This window comes from Nannospalax galili, unplaced genomic scaffold, assembly GCF_000622305.1.
Source record: "Nannospalax galili isolate Female #2095 unplaced genomic scaffold, S.galili_v1.0 scaffold298, whole genome shotgun sequence".
Lineage (NCBI taxonomy): Eukaryota > Metazoa > Chordata > Mammalia > Rodentia > Spalacidae > Nannospalax > Nannospalax galili.
Window position 1 is genome coordinate 5802738 of NW_008344488.1, and position 16287 is coordinate 5819024.

The 16287-nt window shown below is 36.0% G+C and overlaps 1 protein-coding gene across 1 annotated transcript in view; it reads left to right on the top strand.

Annotated features, from left to right (window-relative positions):
- The window catches only part of Cdh7 (cadherin 7), a 145286-nt gene that overhangs the window by 36513 nt on the left and 92486 nt on the right, over positions 1 to 16287 (top strand). Inside the window, exon 3 of the mRNA XM_008840671.3 lies at positions 14869 to 15163. Coding sequence (XP_008838893.1) covers positions 14869 to 15163 — 295 coding nt within the window. The remainder of the gene's footprint in view (positions 1 to 14868; positions 15164 to 16287) is intronic.

Sequence of the window (16287 nt, forward strand, 5' to 3'; positions counted from 1 at the left end):
AACAAACATAGGTTGTCAAGCTTGGTGGTATTGCTTTTACCTGATTTAGCCATTTTGTATGATCCATTATTTTTAATATCATATTCCATAGTCTATTGAAACTTTGGAGGGCAAAAATTGCTATGAACTATGTAATAAAAGACTATGAATTAATTCCAAATGTACCCAATAAAATAGATATTATTAGTCATGGTATGTGATAATATGTTATTTGGACAAAACCAAAAGAGGAAATATATTAAAAGAGATCTCAAAACTGTGATTAAATGAAATATTTCATTAAAATTTATAAAAATACTTATTTTATGAAATGTGAATTATGAATAACATTCTTAGAAAAGGAGTTTCCTATAAAATCTTAAGATATTTGAAGCCAACTCTAATAACACTGTTTAAAATTGTACTCCTATATTTCACACTGTATTTATCATCTCTGTTTTAGATTAAATTAATAATGTTTACACACATATATGCATATATGAGTTTCTACACTATAATCAGTCAATCCTATGCATACAAATATGTGTATGTGTACTTAAACTGCTTAATAGTTTTACCTGGAAGTTGTTCTTTCTATGCAGTATTCTTAAACTAGCCTTATAAAAACTACTTTCTGTAGTGTTACATGTTGTGCAAGCCAATTCTTTACAGTATTTTATTGTAGTGTTACAAAAACTCTTTGAAACTGAGGCAGGAATTATGATTAGTAATTTATCTCTGTGAATGAGAAAAGTAAAGCTGAAGGTTAAATCCATCAATATAAAGCAGGAAAGTCTAGCCTTAGCCAGATCACTCTAATTTCAGAACATTTCACTGATGGGGGTAATGTCTATTTAATCACTTGCCAAACTTCTCATTGTCCCTCTGGGAAATGATCTAGTAATGTTACAGTGTAGCAAGGATATGTGAAGTTCTTTAAAAGAGACAATGTCTCATAGTATTCATAGGGGCCATGTTACATGACATAGTATTTGTGATCATTGAATGTTCATTCTAGAACTATGCTTAGTAATATGTACCACTAGATTCATACATTTTTAGACTATGACAGAATGACTGGAAAACAGTATATCTTGATTATTTTGATTCCATTTGTCCTAATGGTTGTACGCATTCTCTATTCTTCCTAATTATTCATCTGTTTCTTCTTGGACTTTGTTTTAACATGTTGTCTCTGGCTATTAATTGAACAGCATTAACTAAATAAACTTTCTTTTCCTAGCATACTAATTTGTTCATTCTGAACTTGAATATTAAATTTGAAAACAGCATTATCTATCTATTTTGTAGTGGCATGGTAGAAATTTGTCTAAAGGGGCCCTGAGCCTGACATTCATTGCTTTAAAAATGCTCCTTAAACTTTGTAACCGTACCCACTGGAGCCCCAGAATGACTGCTGCTGACAGTGTTTTCTTGACAAAACATATGAAAGTTATCTTAGAGAATTTGGATACATAACAAGAATAGGGAAAGGTAGAATTTTGTGATTTTTTTCATAGTTTAGAAGAGGGAATTGCTGAGTCCATTGAGGCTCAAAAGGACAACAGTGTCTGTTGATTACTAGTATACTATCTTACACCTAAACTTTCGTAAGGCTCACCTGTCTTTCCCCTCGGTGAAGCTGTGGGTGGGAAACAAGTGTTCAGATCCACAGGTGGTTTAGTGATTGTGAATTTTGATTCTTCATCTTACATTATAAAGAAAAAAAAAGAGAGTATAGAGGAATATTGTTATCATCTTTTAAAGACAATATGTATATGAATAATATATTCTAAGGTATGTTTTTCAGCTTCTTTGCAGATATTTAGAGTGTTGAATTCTGAAGTGTAGCCCTGTGTGCTCCAGTGCAGCAGGAAGGCCAGTCTCTCCTCACCCTCTATATTTCTGCTCACATTTCTGAAGCTGTCTCATCTTTGCAGACTGGCTGTCTTGTATTAAAACTCATTTGCTGGCCAATTTCCATAAAAATCCAATTACATTAAATATTTTGCAATACTTAAAAAATAGTTATTAAATATAAGTGAGTCATAGCATTTCTCTTAGCAAATCCTCATCTGATATTTTGTCCTTGGCTATGACCACTGTCATCCTGCCTTGAAGGGTTTTCTTCTTCTTTTATATCGTCCTCTATACAGCACCCAGATTTTACTTTCTTCTTTCTTACTTCCCTGTGCTTCCTCTCCTCTCCCTTCCTCTCTACTTTGTTTGCACTGAAAAATTTAGAAAACATTTCTTATAAGTTGAACATTTCTCTGAAGGCATCATGGTCTTCCTCTCCAACTCACAAAGCTTGAGCCATTTTATATAAATATATATATATATATACTAGGGAATGCATTTATTTCTATGTCATTGCTAAACAGAACTGCGTTAAAATCATGTAAAACAATATTATTACAACTAAGTCTGTAGATTGGAGCTCAAGGATTAGGTAAGTTGTTTTGTGAATGGTAGTGACAGTAAATTACTTAGGACAACTCACCACAGAGTACTTATCACCAAAGTATGCTATCACTCATTGTGATTGCAATGGAGACTTGAATTTCTAAAGAAGGTAAGAAGTAGAGAGTCTGGAAAGATGTGAATAAAAAAGGACAACAATATCAGTACCTAACAAAATATAGCATTCTTTAAAGCTATTTCTTTGAGCTATATGGAATGTGCATTCCTTCATGAGCTCCTGACATGCTGTTTGCTGTCTCTTGATGTGCATTTTATATAAATGCAAAACATGAGCACTTGCAACATGGAATCTGAAGGACCTGTTTGGTAGAAAGCCCTGGGCATGGTAATGCAGCTGTTGAAGACAAGGCATAAGGAGAAAATCCAGAGGAACAGGGGGGAGCTAGAGCAGGAAAGGAGACAGGAAATAGAGCGCAGCATATGCTATCAATTTTAAGCTGTATTTTTAGCATACTCTACACTCAGAAGCCAGGTTGCATGTTCTAATGAATGGCATCCTAATATACTCATTTGCAGTATTTTCTTTTCTTTTCATGGTGGTTACAGAACTAGGGCACACATTATAGCCAATGAGATCACAATATTAAATATACCAAATACTTAATCATATGTATGGAAAGTTCTAAGGAGCCCTTTACAGTGAGGGATAAAATTATTTTGTTTTGGTAAGAAACATGGGAAAATCATGAAACACTCTATGCAAGAGAGTATTATGGGAGCCCAATTAAAGATTTATAAGGTTCAAATATCTTTTTAGTGTTTCATTTCACTTTTTGTCTCACTTTTTATGGGGAAATGTGACAAAAATATCCATTCCTTCCCCCACTTAAACCCCCATAATGCACCACAGACAAATCAATAAATGCTTTCATTCAAGTCCAGTTTGGTGAGCCAACAAGTTTGCTGTGGTTACCTTCAGGAGGAAGGGCAAGTGGTTATTTGTCGGAGATTGGGGAACTCGGGAAGGGGCATCACAGAATAGTCTGCTCATTCTCAACAGCTGTTTACTGTTCATGTAACTTTGGAGAGGGCCCCGATGTGTCCTGTAACATTTTTATGTTTTCTCCTAAATTTCCTGTGAGTTTGGTGACCTTCCTCCAAGCCATCTCTTTAAGAGAATTGTTTAATCCAGAGAAAATAGCTTTACAACACAAGTGTGCATTCCCCTGCTGTTTATCCATGTTAGAAACTAAGAAATAGAGTCAGGCTATTGAGGGATGAAGTGCAGATAAGGAACTGAGGATGGAAGTCAAAAGGCAAGGAAGGGCCACAGACAGAAACCTGAATATTTAGTAGCTCTAATTCATGTTTTCCTTGGTAGTGGCTGAACTTTTCCATGAGGTAAAGCAAAAATCTAGAATCTAGGTCAACTCTTGGGAGAGGTGAGGAAGTGACCATGGGAATGAAGGTAACTCATGATAAAAATTCAGGCTTCAAGGACCAAACTTGGTGATACACATCTGTAATCCAAGCACTCAGGAGGCAGAGCCAGCCTGGTCTACATAGCAAATTCCAGGCCAACCGAGGACACATCTCAAAGCTATCTCAAAACAAACAAACAAGAAAGAATACAGACTTTATTTTCAGAAATGTCTAGATTCAAATCTTAATCAATAACCGATGAGCTTAGAAAAAAGGTACACTAAACTTTCTAAATCATAGTTTTCTCATGTATGAAATTAAAATAATAATCCCTATTATAGAACGTTGTTAGAAAATTGAAGTCCTCTTTTCCAAAGTTTTTGATGTGTAATTATTCTCTATGATGTTTGATGCTATGATTCTCCATTGGAATGAAACAGACATAAAACAATATACATAGCACAGTGGATCGAGGTAGAGGTTGTAAATACAAAGTAACATAAAGTTACAGAAATAATAGGGGAACCACATGCTTAACAGGAGGGATGGGATTCCAAATTAGTTTGGGTCAATTATCTGGAAAATTTTCTATCAAAATTTCATTACCATTTTAGTGGTTCCATTTCACAGAGTAAGACACTTTAGTGTCAGCCAGTTCAATATGTCTAAGTTTATTTGATACACCAACACTTGTTCATGGAGGTATAATTTCATTTTTCTTAAAAAATAAGCCTCAACATAAAAGAAATTCACTTGGAATTCTTATCTTTGCATAGCAACTGATGTTTTAGTACATGGAAAAAGCATTTATAATAAGGGTATAAACACCGCCCCAAATTGTACCTTTGAGGTATTTCTCTTTATTAGGTCAATTTCAGGGTGGCATTATCATCCCTGTACTGCCGCAAGGAGTTTGGGTGGCACAAACTGAAATGGAATAGTACATCTAAAGCATGTATCCATGATGTAACAGACAGGGTGGAGTACAGGGAAAATGTATGGTATTTTAAATCTCAGAGAAAGAGAAAGTGGCTTTTCATAGTGTATAGACCTCTAAGTGATCCTAATTAGAATCACACACAAGCTTACAGGTAAATTATGAATACCATTTACAGAGTGCCCTTTAAAATAAGTGTACTTGTCCTGAGAGGTGTATGTTTCGGTCACATTTTATATTAGAATACCCTTTAAAGATATATTGCACATATTCTTGACATGGAGCTTTAAATCAAAATCTAATTTCCTCTCTTGAATTCTCTTAACCAATTTGCAATCTGGTATACATAACGAAACAATGATCCTCATTTCCAAATTCTCAGAAATTAAAGCCTTCCTGATTTTCCTTTACAAGACATTGCTAAGCAGGCATTTCAAAAATGTAGAAAGAAATCTTACAAAGCATGTCTTTGACTATTTCTAAGGATAAGGAATTCTGAATGTATCCTAAAATATTCTTAGTTTTGCCACCTTACATAGCTATACAATCCTACATTTTAGTTTTGGAAATGATTTTAAAGTAAGGCAATATTGCATAATTAAAGCTTACTGCTCCCTCATATTCTGTGCTGAGTTTGGAATCTACAGTGCACATCAGGTAGTGATTACATAATTACTGGCTGGTTGGATTATTGTCCTTTGTTAACAACATTAGGACACTAGATCCTTGGTCCCCCACCTTGCACTATATCTCTTGTTATATGACACAATCATGAGTTGGTTTAAGTTATTCTGAATCTCTAGAGTGATTGTGATCATGGTACAGAAGTGCTTGTTTTATGCCTCTTGAATCCCACTTCTGTGGACTGGTGGATAACAGAATAGAGCCCTCATGTTTGATACTCACAGGGAAAGAAAGAACTAATCATCCTTTGATGATATAAATGTGGTTCTTTAAAATAATCAGATGATCACCTACTACATTTGCACAATCTGACAAAATTTTATCAGTTTGAAAGCTAAACAAAATTTTGTGAAACCCATACTTAATCAAGCAACATCCCCACTCAGTCTGTGCTTCTATTCTTGCATCTGCACTGTGATTTCCTGTCTCTAGTTGGCCCTAGCAGACATTAGAAAAACTTGTGTACAAAGTCTAGAGCCAGTCTTTCGGCAGAAACTCAGACAACTGACTTTGTGTTTTGACAGTTATTGATTGTCCATTTCACTACAATCTTTTCCTCCTGGTTTCTGTTTTTGTTTTTGTCATATATTCATCACAGTGGTTTATGGAGAACTTTGTCCTTAGATCATTAAACATTGTGGTCAAAATTAAGAGTGTAGAAAAGTAGGAAATTAAGGTCAGTATGGTTTCAGATGGGGATGGGACAGAGCAATCAGAAAAAAATTTCCCTCCTTTAATTTTGTAAGGTATTAGAGGATAAAACAACTCATAGGTCACCTGAGCTGGACCATAGTGCTATTAATTTTAAACCTGCTGTATTTGAGGAAAGAACATTACCAATTTCACAGGGGTTTCTGTCATGTGAACTAGGCTTATTTTCCATTTAGGAAGCTTTAGAGTTTATTAAAACTACTGTAGACATCTTTTGAGGAATTCCTTAACAATTGTTTTCACATGTTGCACATTATTGCCCAAAATCTGTAGACATGTTTATTTTCCCTTTATGACATCTAGTTAATGAACCTATTTCTTCCCTGTCTTTCGAAATGATATTATCAGAACAATGGAAGAATGTTTTCTTCAGATGCCTTGTGTTTTTCTTCCTTTTTAGATTAATGATTCATAAGTTGGGTTTTTAATAGCTTTGGGTATTCAATAGCTTTGAAAAATGTGAAAACCTGGGCCATGGATAGATATTCTGGTTGGATTTTTCTGTAGTGACCTCTGAGACTTATATCGCTCTTGGGGACATAAGAAGCCTATCATGGTAGTTTGTAGCTGAGCACGCATGTACACAGGTTGGAATCCCAGGTTCACTAACCTAAGGCAATGTTCTTCTTTCCTTGATTAAAAGTAATACAAGGGAATCTCCTCTCTCCTGGGATTATGAAGTTTCCAGACAACACCTTTGTGAATATGTGAGAAATGGGCATTCAGGGTGTATAGTGAAGGAAACAAGCAGCACTGTGCCCTGGATTATGACATCTATGAATTTTGCTATACTGAAGTCCCTGCTTCAGCTGCTGCAGTTTAGGATCCACACATCTCTAACAAAATTATATAACTGTCCTGTGAAGGAGACAGGATGGTGTACTTGAGCACAGACATAGGCATAGAAGAGCTGCCTCTCCTCAGTCACTGACTGAATCACTGTTCACATGTGGCGCCTCTGGTTCCTCAGGTCCATTTTTCTTGAGCTGTTGGACTGGATTTTTGCATCCTTATTTGTTTCTTTTTACATAGAATAGACTGCCATGACTTCCTACATAAAGCTCCTTTGGCAGCTGACTGGATGGCATGTTTGGAGTAAGTGCTTTTAAAGGGAAGAGGAGGAAGTGGGGCTGCGCAATGGAGGGAGCTGAGCAAACAGCTGAGACTGGATTGTTCTGCAGTAGCTGATCTTTTCAGTAGTTCTGGAATAAGGGATGACCAATGCATGCACTGCTCTTCATTTGGATTACTCCACTTCTCTGCATAGCCCCTGGATTGTGTTGTTTCTAACATTATATCCATCCATGTCTTTTTTTTTCACTCCCTGGCACCAATTAGTTCACATAGGACCCATATTAACCCTTTTATTTGAACTGTAGATTTTCCAGAATCTTCCTTTCAGATTATATAAAAGTATATTGTAAGCACATTATGCCAATGCTGTCTGCAACAGGTTTATGAATTCCTTTTCCAAAATGCCAGGTGCAACATATCAGTGGAAGTCTGACAGATCATTGGTATGATTGCCCTCTGCCTCCATTGTACCAAAAACCACCTGGAAGCTAAGACAGGAAAAGAGTATTAGAAAATTCCTGTCTGAAAGTATTAAAATGAGTTTTAAAGTAGAATTTTATCCACTGGCCTAAACCTTCCCTGTGATCTGTTAAGAAGGCCAGTTTTCCAGAGTTGGCGGACTGGATTTTGCATACTTCTTTGTTTCTTTTTACATAAAATACATTGTCATGACTTTCAACTTAAATACACACACACACACACACACACACACACACACACACACAGAGTTTTGTTTTGTTCTTTTGAGACAGTGACTCATTATGTAGCACTGGCTATTTTGGAACTCACTATGTAGACCAGGCTGGCCTCAGACTCAGGGAATTAAGCAAGTTTGATGTCTCTGCTCCACAGTAAGAGTTTGGCTCTAGGCCAGTTTCTCAAGTAATACACATGCCTAGGATTTGACCTGGAGAGCAGTAAGAGATTGAGTGATTTTAGTGCTGTGAAGTTTTTTTCAGCGAGCTGAACGGACCTGTGTGGAAGGCAGGATGTTTTCTGTCTGAGTTGTTACCTCCTGTGACCTCATGAAAAAGCTGTGATTGTGGATGTGCAGCTCTGAGTAACCACACCATAGATTCTGACCTACATACTTGTCATACAAAAGCAAGATTATTTTCTCTGAGGAACATGGTTGATCATGGTACCTGCTATACCATGGTGGATAATCTTTAAGTATGGATAGGCAGTTTCGTGTTACAGTAGTGCATCCACAGGCATTATTTCATTTCCTCTGCATTTCAGCGTTCAAGCTCAGGTGAGCATTTACAGATGCAGATCTATAACAGAAGAATAAACTGGGACTTAAGAATGATGGCTACAGCACAGTAAGGATCAAAGTGGAGTCAATACCTACACTTGCAGCTCTTACACTGAGCTTGAAGTAGTATCATTCTGTTAAGTAAGTGAACAAAGACTCCAATTTGGACATCTATCACAGTGGATTACTAGGAACTTATTCAGACTATGTAAGAGTGATCAATCCACTCTTTCTATTTAGTGTTGGCTAATAAAAGAAAGGTTTTTAATTTTTTTTTCAAGTTTATCATGACCTATGTACTTCTGGAATCACACCTCTTCTCCTTGCTTCTCTATGTATAATAATCAATATCTAATCTTATGCCACACATCTTAATCAAAGTTGATTCACAAGTAAACTGTGTTCCATTATCCTGTACCACAATGATATTCATAAATTAGGAATACTTCAACCATAAACAAATGACTCATATACTTGTTTCTTCAATATTTCTTCAACAGCTTGATAATTACAAGGTGTCTAGTGACATGTGGAACATATTTATTAAAAATCTTTATGAGAAAAGAAAATCTGTATGTAATGTGTATAGCTGAGTAACTTCATTTCCTTTTAAATCTACCCTCTATACTTAACCATGTTAACCTTGTAAAACTGTGATAAAAATTCCTTGCATTGCTCTCCACAGTCTGAAACATAGTATTTTAATCTTTAAAATAAATAATCTAAATAAATAAACCAATGGCACATTTATGTTAGAGCACTTTGCTGATATTTAATAGAAATCCCTCTCACATTGGTCAAAGGAGTCATTTTTCCATCTTTGATGCAGGTCTCAGTATCTTGCCCATGCTGGTCTCAAACTTGTGATTCTCTTGTGTTATCTTCCTGAGTGATGATATTAGTGGGAGTGCCATCCCCATCAGCTGAAAGAAATACAGGTTTTTATTATTCTGACATCATTATTACGTTTGTAATGCACAAATCTACTAGGATTTGTTTAACAATGCACCTGCGTTTTTCTTATTACAATGCTCAGTACACAAGGAAAACTATAACTGCTGCCATCCTCCTCCTACATGGATCAGTGTATGACTGAGACTACAGTTTAATTTAATTTGAGTGTCAATTTTCATGATAAATATTAACTCTTCAAATACTTTCCTCTTATGTCTATATTTGTATTTTATGTGAAATGAAATGTAGTATTAAAAATTAAAAAGCATAGCCCTAATTTACCTTCAGGAATAATATTCTACCATATTATCCTGAGTAGTGGTCACAATTGTTCAGTGAACTTTAAATATGTGTATCTTTACTTATTACAGGATCAGACCAAGGGTCAGAAATAAAGACAGCATTATAAGTAAAACCAGTGAGTTGTCAGAATTTAAGAAGAACATGGAAGAAATAAAAGCTGATCAATATGTTAAATTGATTTCTTAAAACTCAGTCTTCTAAATTGAAGAGTATTTCTCATTTTAAGATGTTATTTTGAGCACATGAATTGAAAACGCTGGCCAGAGAGTTTTTGTGAGGCTCTCTCTTGTTACAAAGATCTATGAAAAACAGGCTTGGCTTCCCAGTTTTAAATGACAAAATAAATGGTGGATAAGAAAATTGATGAAAAGTATAAAGGTTCTGGTATCCAAAGACATGTAATTCACTCAAATATTTTGAGCACCTTTGTGTAACGTGTGTGTGTGTGTGTGTGTGTGTGTGTGTGTGCAAATACATAAGAACATAGACACCAGAGTTACCACACACATGTAAGAGGAGATAACTGAGCTCTGGGTGGTTAGAGGTGGAAACAATGCCGTGATGCAGGATGTTTACCACTTGTTTTGCTTTGATTTTCTTTGTTTTCTTTAGTTCTGTTAAAACTTAAGTTGATAGATATTGACATTAAACAAATACTACCATTTTGCAAAGCAGATCATGAATTTACCAAATTCAGTGCTAACTCTTTGAAAATACGGTATATGATGTTTAAAAGAACATAGTTGCTAAGGAAGTTTTACAATAAAGAAGAAATCAATTCAGATTTCTATCTGAATTTTAAATTATGTTTTTCATTGGAAATTTTCATGTGCTGTAGTTTTTTGTAAATACTCATAAACTTAGTGGGTTTATTATTTAAAAATTAAAAAATAAATCTAACAATCAAGAAAGTAGAGTATACTTTCCATATAAAGCATAATTAAAATAATTCTGTTATAGAAATTCAAGTTCATAAAAAATAGGAGGAACTTGAGGTTTCAGTACGAAATAGTGCATTCCACAAAATCACATGTAAGTTAGGGGGCAGATCAATGAAAGGATGTTTTGACCATTGGGAGTAATATTTTCAGTTCTATTTCTAACAGTTCTTCACAGAAATGCATATGTTTACGTGATTACGTGGACACATCCCAAATTAAGAATGGCATTTTCTGGGCTGGAGAGTTGGCTCTGCAGTCAAGTGTGCTTACTGCTTTTATAATGTCCCAGAGTTTATTTCCCAGCAACCACACTGGGCTACTCACAATTGCCTGTATCTCCACCTTCAGAGCATCCAAAACCTTCATTTGGTCTCTGAAGGCACCTATACGCATATGTAGATATCCTCACACAAACTTCCACACATATACATAATTAAAAATAAAAATTAATCTTTAAAAGTGACATTTGCTATTTCTGAATAGTAACATTTTTCTTCTTTGCTGGGTATTCTTTTTGAGAAGGGAGAATAATTTTTCACTAACAGCACTGATTTTACTACATCTGTTAAGATTGATATAATTCATAGAGACTCAGTGAATATGTATGAATATGAAAAGTGGTCATAAATTTTAAACAATGTAGCTTATACTAACCTTGTATGGACAGAGTATAGATTCCAAGAAACATTCCGTTGTTCAGTTTGCCAGTGATCACAGGCGTGGTATCACCAATGAGCAGGTTATCAGTGATAGGGAGGATTATAGTGTTCAGGGTTCCTGAAAAAGCATGAATGAGTATGTATGCTCAGATTGAGAGTTGTAGAAAAGAAGGAATAGGATCCTTGAATGAATGGTGATACAAACAGAATGAACCCTTTGCCTTTAAACCCTTGTGATGTCTGTAAGTGAGAACAACACTGTGATGTAAAATGAAACATCAGAGCACAGGTGGATGTTCACAATCAGTTCTGAATATGTATCCTCTCCCTCACTTAGGCTACCACAAGGACACCGTGCCACTGTGCCATTAAAATGACACTCATGTGACACAAATGAATCATACAGATTGGCTCAGAAAGTGCAAGTCCTGGATTCAACTGACAGAAAACCTTTGATCAAAACATACAACCTGTATAGCTCTAATATGTTTTATGACCTCCCCAGAGAGACTTCTGATTTTTCACAGCACTTTTATCACAAGTACGAGGACCACTTGTCACAGAAGCTGCACCATAAGAACTTAAGTGATGATAGGTTAAGAGAGTGGTGTTAAAAAGTGAAATAAGAAGCTTCAGGGAGAGAAGTTTAATAAAGGGGCCCTGTCTAAGGACCAGCATTCAGCAGACTCTTGATCTCTACACTTTAGCTCTTTGTGACTTTTTGTGTTCCTGGCCCTCCACTGCATGAGGAAGATTCATTATTGAGAACTGAGAGATTCATTAGTGTTCTCTTTCTTCATTATCCCTGTTCTATGTTCCATGAGCCTTAGGTGTAGAGGTTGCATTATAGATGTGTCACTTAGGCCTAGGGAATTCATAGACAATGTCTGTGTGTGACTAGTTATGGTACTTAGCAATAGACTCTGACTGATGCAAAATGAGTTTGTTTAATGAGTGGTAACTGGGATATTTGTCTGTAAATATAAGGATACCTATTTGGCACATAGTAAATTATATTAGTCTAGTGATGTGACAGTCTTGGGGTTTTCTCTAAGATCTATGGCCACTCCAGCCATGTGTATTAAGCTATGTTTGCATAACCACACTTGAGTTTCCTCCCTTTGAGTAGGCCTTTAATCAAATTAGGTAGCTGTTGATTGCCCCCAAGAAGAGACTGTCACTACTGCAACAATGACGTATGTATGCTGTGCTGGCCACTGATGTGGTTATTTGGTCTTGAAGCTGGTGTTGAATCATCCACTAATGTTTTCCCTTGGCATCTTCAGAGTGCTTTCCAAAACTATGAGAGCTAGCCTTCAGGGGAAGTGGTTTCAGGTCAGCTGCAGCTCTATTGCTCCAAATCCTGTGTCTAGAGTATGTTCTGTTTTCTGCAGTAGGATCTTACCTTCAAATTCTGGGAGGCCATCAAGGGCTGCGGCAATAGCCTGAGTAATTTGGGCAGTCTCTTGGACCACCCTGGCCAACAACTCGAAGGTATCTCCTGTCTGGCACTGTTTCTTGTCATGTAGCATGTTAGCAGCAGTTTAAAATATTATTTCCATTTGATTTTTCCTTTTTCTCAGGATTCAAGTATTTTGATTTGTGTTGCTGAATGTGATATTTATTATTGTTAGGTCACAGGAAGAAATGACTATTCTGTTGAGTCACAAAATGCATTGATAGGAACCATCCTGGAGCCCTGAGCTTAAGCTGTGAAGAGCAGCCAGATATAGGTGAATCACCCTCCTCTTTTCCCAACAACAATTCTTTATGTTTCTGCTGCTCAAGGCAGTGGTACCTACCCCAAGACTAGAAAAATTTGTATGCAGTACGGACTTGGGTCTCAGACCAACCTGCAGAATTTCATAATCACTGCTCTACAGATAGCAGGATGTGTCCTGTCAGGCAGGGTGCTTAATCTTTCTCCACCTTGATTTCCTCATCTTTCAATAAATGTAGTAAAAGAAGCTATGAATATTAAATGAGGTACTGTGCTGACAGTATTAAGAAATATAATTAAATAATTCAAACTGTAAGAAATCTTATCTTCCTTTTTAAATAAGTGGTGTGTGTGTGTATAAAATAGTGATCCTGATAATTATTTTAGACGATTAGGCCATTCACAGGAGCTATAAAAACAAGCAAACAAACAAAAACCCTTCACCAATGGGTGTAAAAAAATTACATGGTCCAGTGCCACACACACACACACACACACACACACACACACACGCACGTGCGCGCAAAACTTGTACTAGAATGTCATTTTGTGTTATTTAGTGTGTTTAAATACTACAAAAACCAAAGGATAATCAGGTGTTTAACTAACCTGAAGCAGAGCATAAGCACAATTGTTAGAATGAAGTGAATCACTTACAAAACTGTGTGAGACAAAAGCTGTATCTTCTAGTCACCAGGGAAGCTTAAAAATGCACTGTCTATGACGCCCTAAGTGGTTTCCTAGTTTTTTTTTATTGTATTTTAGCACCTTATTGCTTGAAAAATGCAAATGTAGTTCTGTAGGGCAGAGAAAAAGCCTTGTTATTTGGTAAATTGAGTTTTTACATTCATATTAACCAAAGTCCAGGATGATGGCAGTTACAGGGGATGAAAGATTGTTGAAATGACAGATTGAGTAGTGTGTTTCTCAGGTTATGAAGTTCAGGAAAATGTGTAATTATTTCTAAGTTTCCCAGGTTCTCCTGTTCAACATTATGTTCTGACATACAGCAGGGACAGTTTCAGATATGAAATGCAAATTAGGAGGTACTGCCCTGCTGCTGACTGTGGGGTTAATCATGCAAATCTAATGCAGTTCTTGGTATTTCAGGAACTGCTTTAGTTGAAGTCCCGTGCACGTATTGATTTAAAATACCTGCTTTCAAGAGTAGTAATTTTTTGCTTCATTTTCTAAAATACTGAACAGGCTTTGGAGATAGAGTTAAAAGCTGGACATCATCCATCCATGCTGATTGATTATGGAAAGCTGTACAGGGCAGTGTGGAGGCTGGCAGTTAGACTGGGGAGTCAGGAGACAGGGCAATTAAGAAGTGTTGGTATTTATAAACAAATTAAATATCATCTCAGAACTAAAGTCACAGATTTTCTGTAGAAAATACTATAGAATGGAAGAACCCCAAATCAGCAAAGTTCGTATGTGTAGCAAGTTTGTATGTGTACCAAGATTGTATGTGTACTAAATATCCAATTCAAAGTAGATGGCAAAACTGTCAGGGGAATTAAAATAAAATAATAATTATCACGGGTCCCTAAGTCTGGGAATAAGATAGAAATACCTTTGGAAATGAGACCATTTGCAGAAAGAAATGAAACTGTCCTGCTCTCGGTGCAGGATGACACCTTATAACAGCCTTGCTGCTGTGCACAATCAGAACTCAGCTTATCTCTCCAAGAACAATGAAATTTCACAAACAGCTGCCTGCCATAAGAACGATTTTTACATATCTCTATATCGCTGACTCTCTTGTAAGTTAATCTCATCTTCCATGAATTTTTCACCAGCTTCACTCTGATGTTGATAAAGGAGATGGTTCCATCAAATACATCTTGTCAGGCGAAGGGGCAAGTTCCATTTTCATTATTGATGAGAACACTGGGGATATTCATGCTACCAAGAGACTGGACCGCGAGGAGCAGGCCTACTACACACTCAGAGCCCAAGCGCTCGACAGGCTCACCAACAAGCCCGTGGAGCCTGAATCTGAGTTTGTTATCAAAATTCAGGATATCAACGACAATGAACCAAAATTTCTGGATGGCCCATACACAGCAGGAGTTCCTGAAATGTCTCCTGTGGGTAAGTTTGGAGCATGCTGAGGTTGTACTGAGTATATGAAAAAATGCTTTTACACATACAGATGGTCAGGATGAAGGAGGATTTGAGACATGCTAGTAGCTGAGGACTCATTTATTCAGTGCATGGCTCTACTTGTTCAGAAGATTAGGAGATTTTTATTTTCTGGGTTTTTTTTGCATTTTCTATTTTTCATTTTGTAAAACTTTCTTATCGTGTTTAAGAGATTACTTTTACATTTTCCTTTCTGTTTAATATTTATTCATTTTAAAATATGATTTCAACTATGTATAAAACGTTAGTTGAAAAAATTAGTTTTTCCAGTCATAGCCAGTGATGAACTTTTCTTTGGGTCTGAAAATAATGATCTAGAATCACTCCCTTTCCATTGTATCCAGAAAGCTGTCAGTAGCTGCTTAGCTCAACATTGGTTTTGCTGGTCTGTTACTTGTATTGAATGTGCAAAACCACACAGCTATTCACCGTATACCACCACCGATCATTCTATAATTTCTTCACATGTAAATCAAATACTGAGTTCTCATACTGATAAAACAATATTCAGCTGGAGAGATATAAAGAATAAAAAAGACTCTCACTCTCCAGTCTTTTGGCATTTCTCCATTCCTAAAAATAGTGCAAGTGTTTCTAAGTTATACTTTATATGAAATAATATGAACTCCCATTTAAATTCTATTTATCTGAGTATTTATTCAATTTTTGAACAATTTTTCTTTAGTCAGAATGTAATTAAAATATGGACAGACTTATAAAAATATTTGGGAATGTAATAGAGAATGGTTGGTCTATAAATGTGTTCACCTTGTTTTAATTATTGATGTAGATGCTCATTTAAGTTATTATTTGAATGTATAGCACATGGAATTGTAGCCGATATTATTTGTTTTGTGTCTTTCAATCATTTGATCAACATACATTGATCAATATCACCTTTCAGAATGGGACTGCACAGATAAGTATTTTATGTTTTCTCTAGGTAATCATAAATTATTAACCTTAGATTTTTGAATCATATGGCTCTAACTTAAAATCCAGTGGGGAAATCTTTTGATAGTACATAGATGTGAATTTCTATAATCACACAGGTGTATTCCCATTTTATCAAT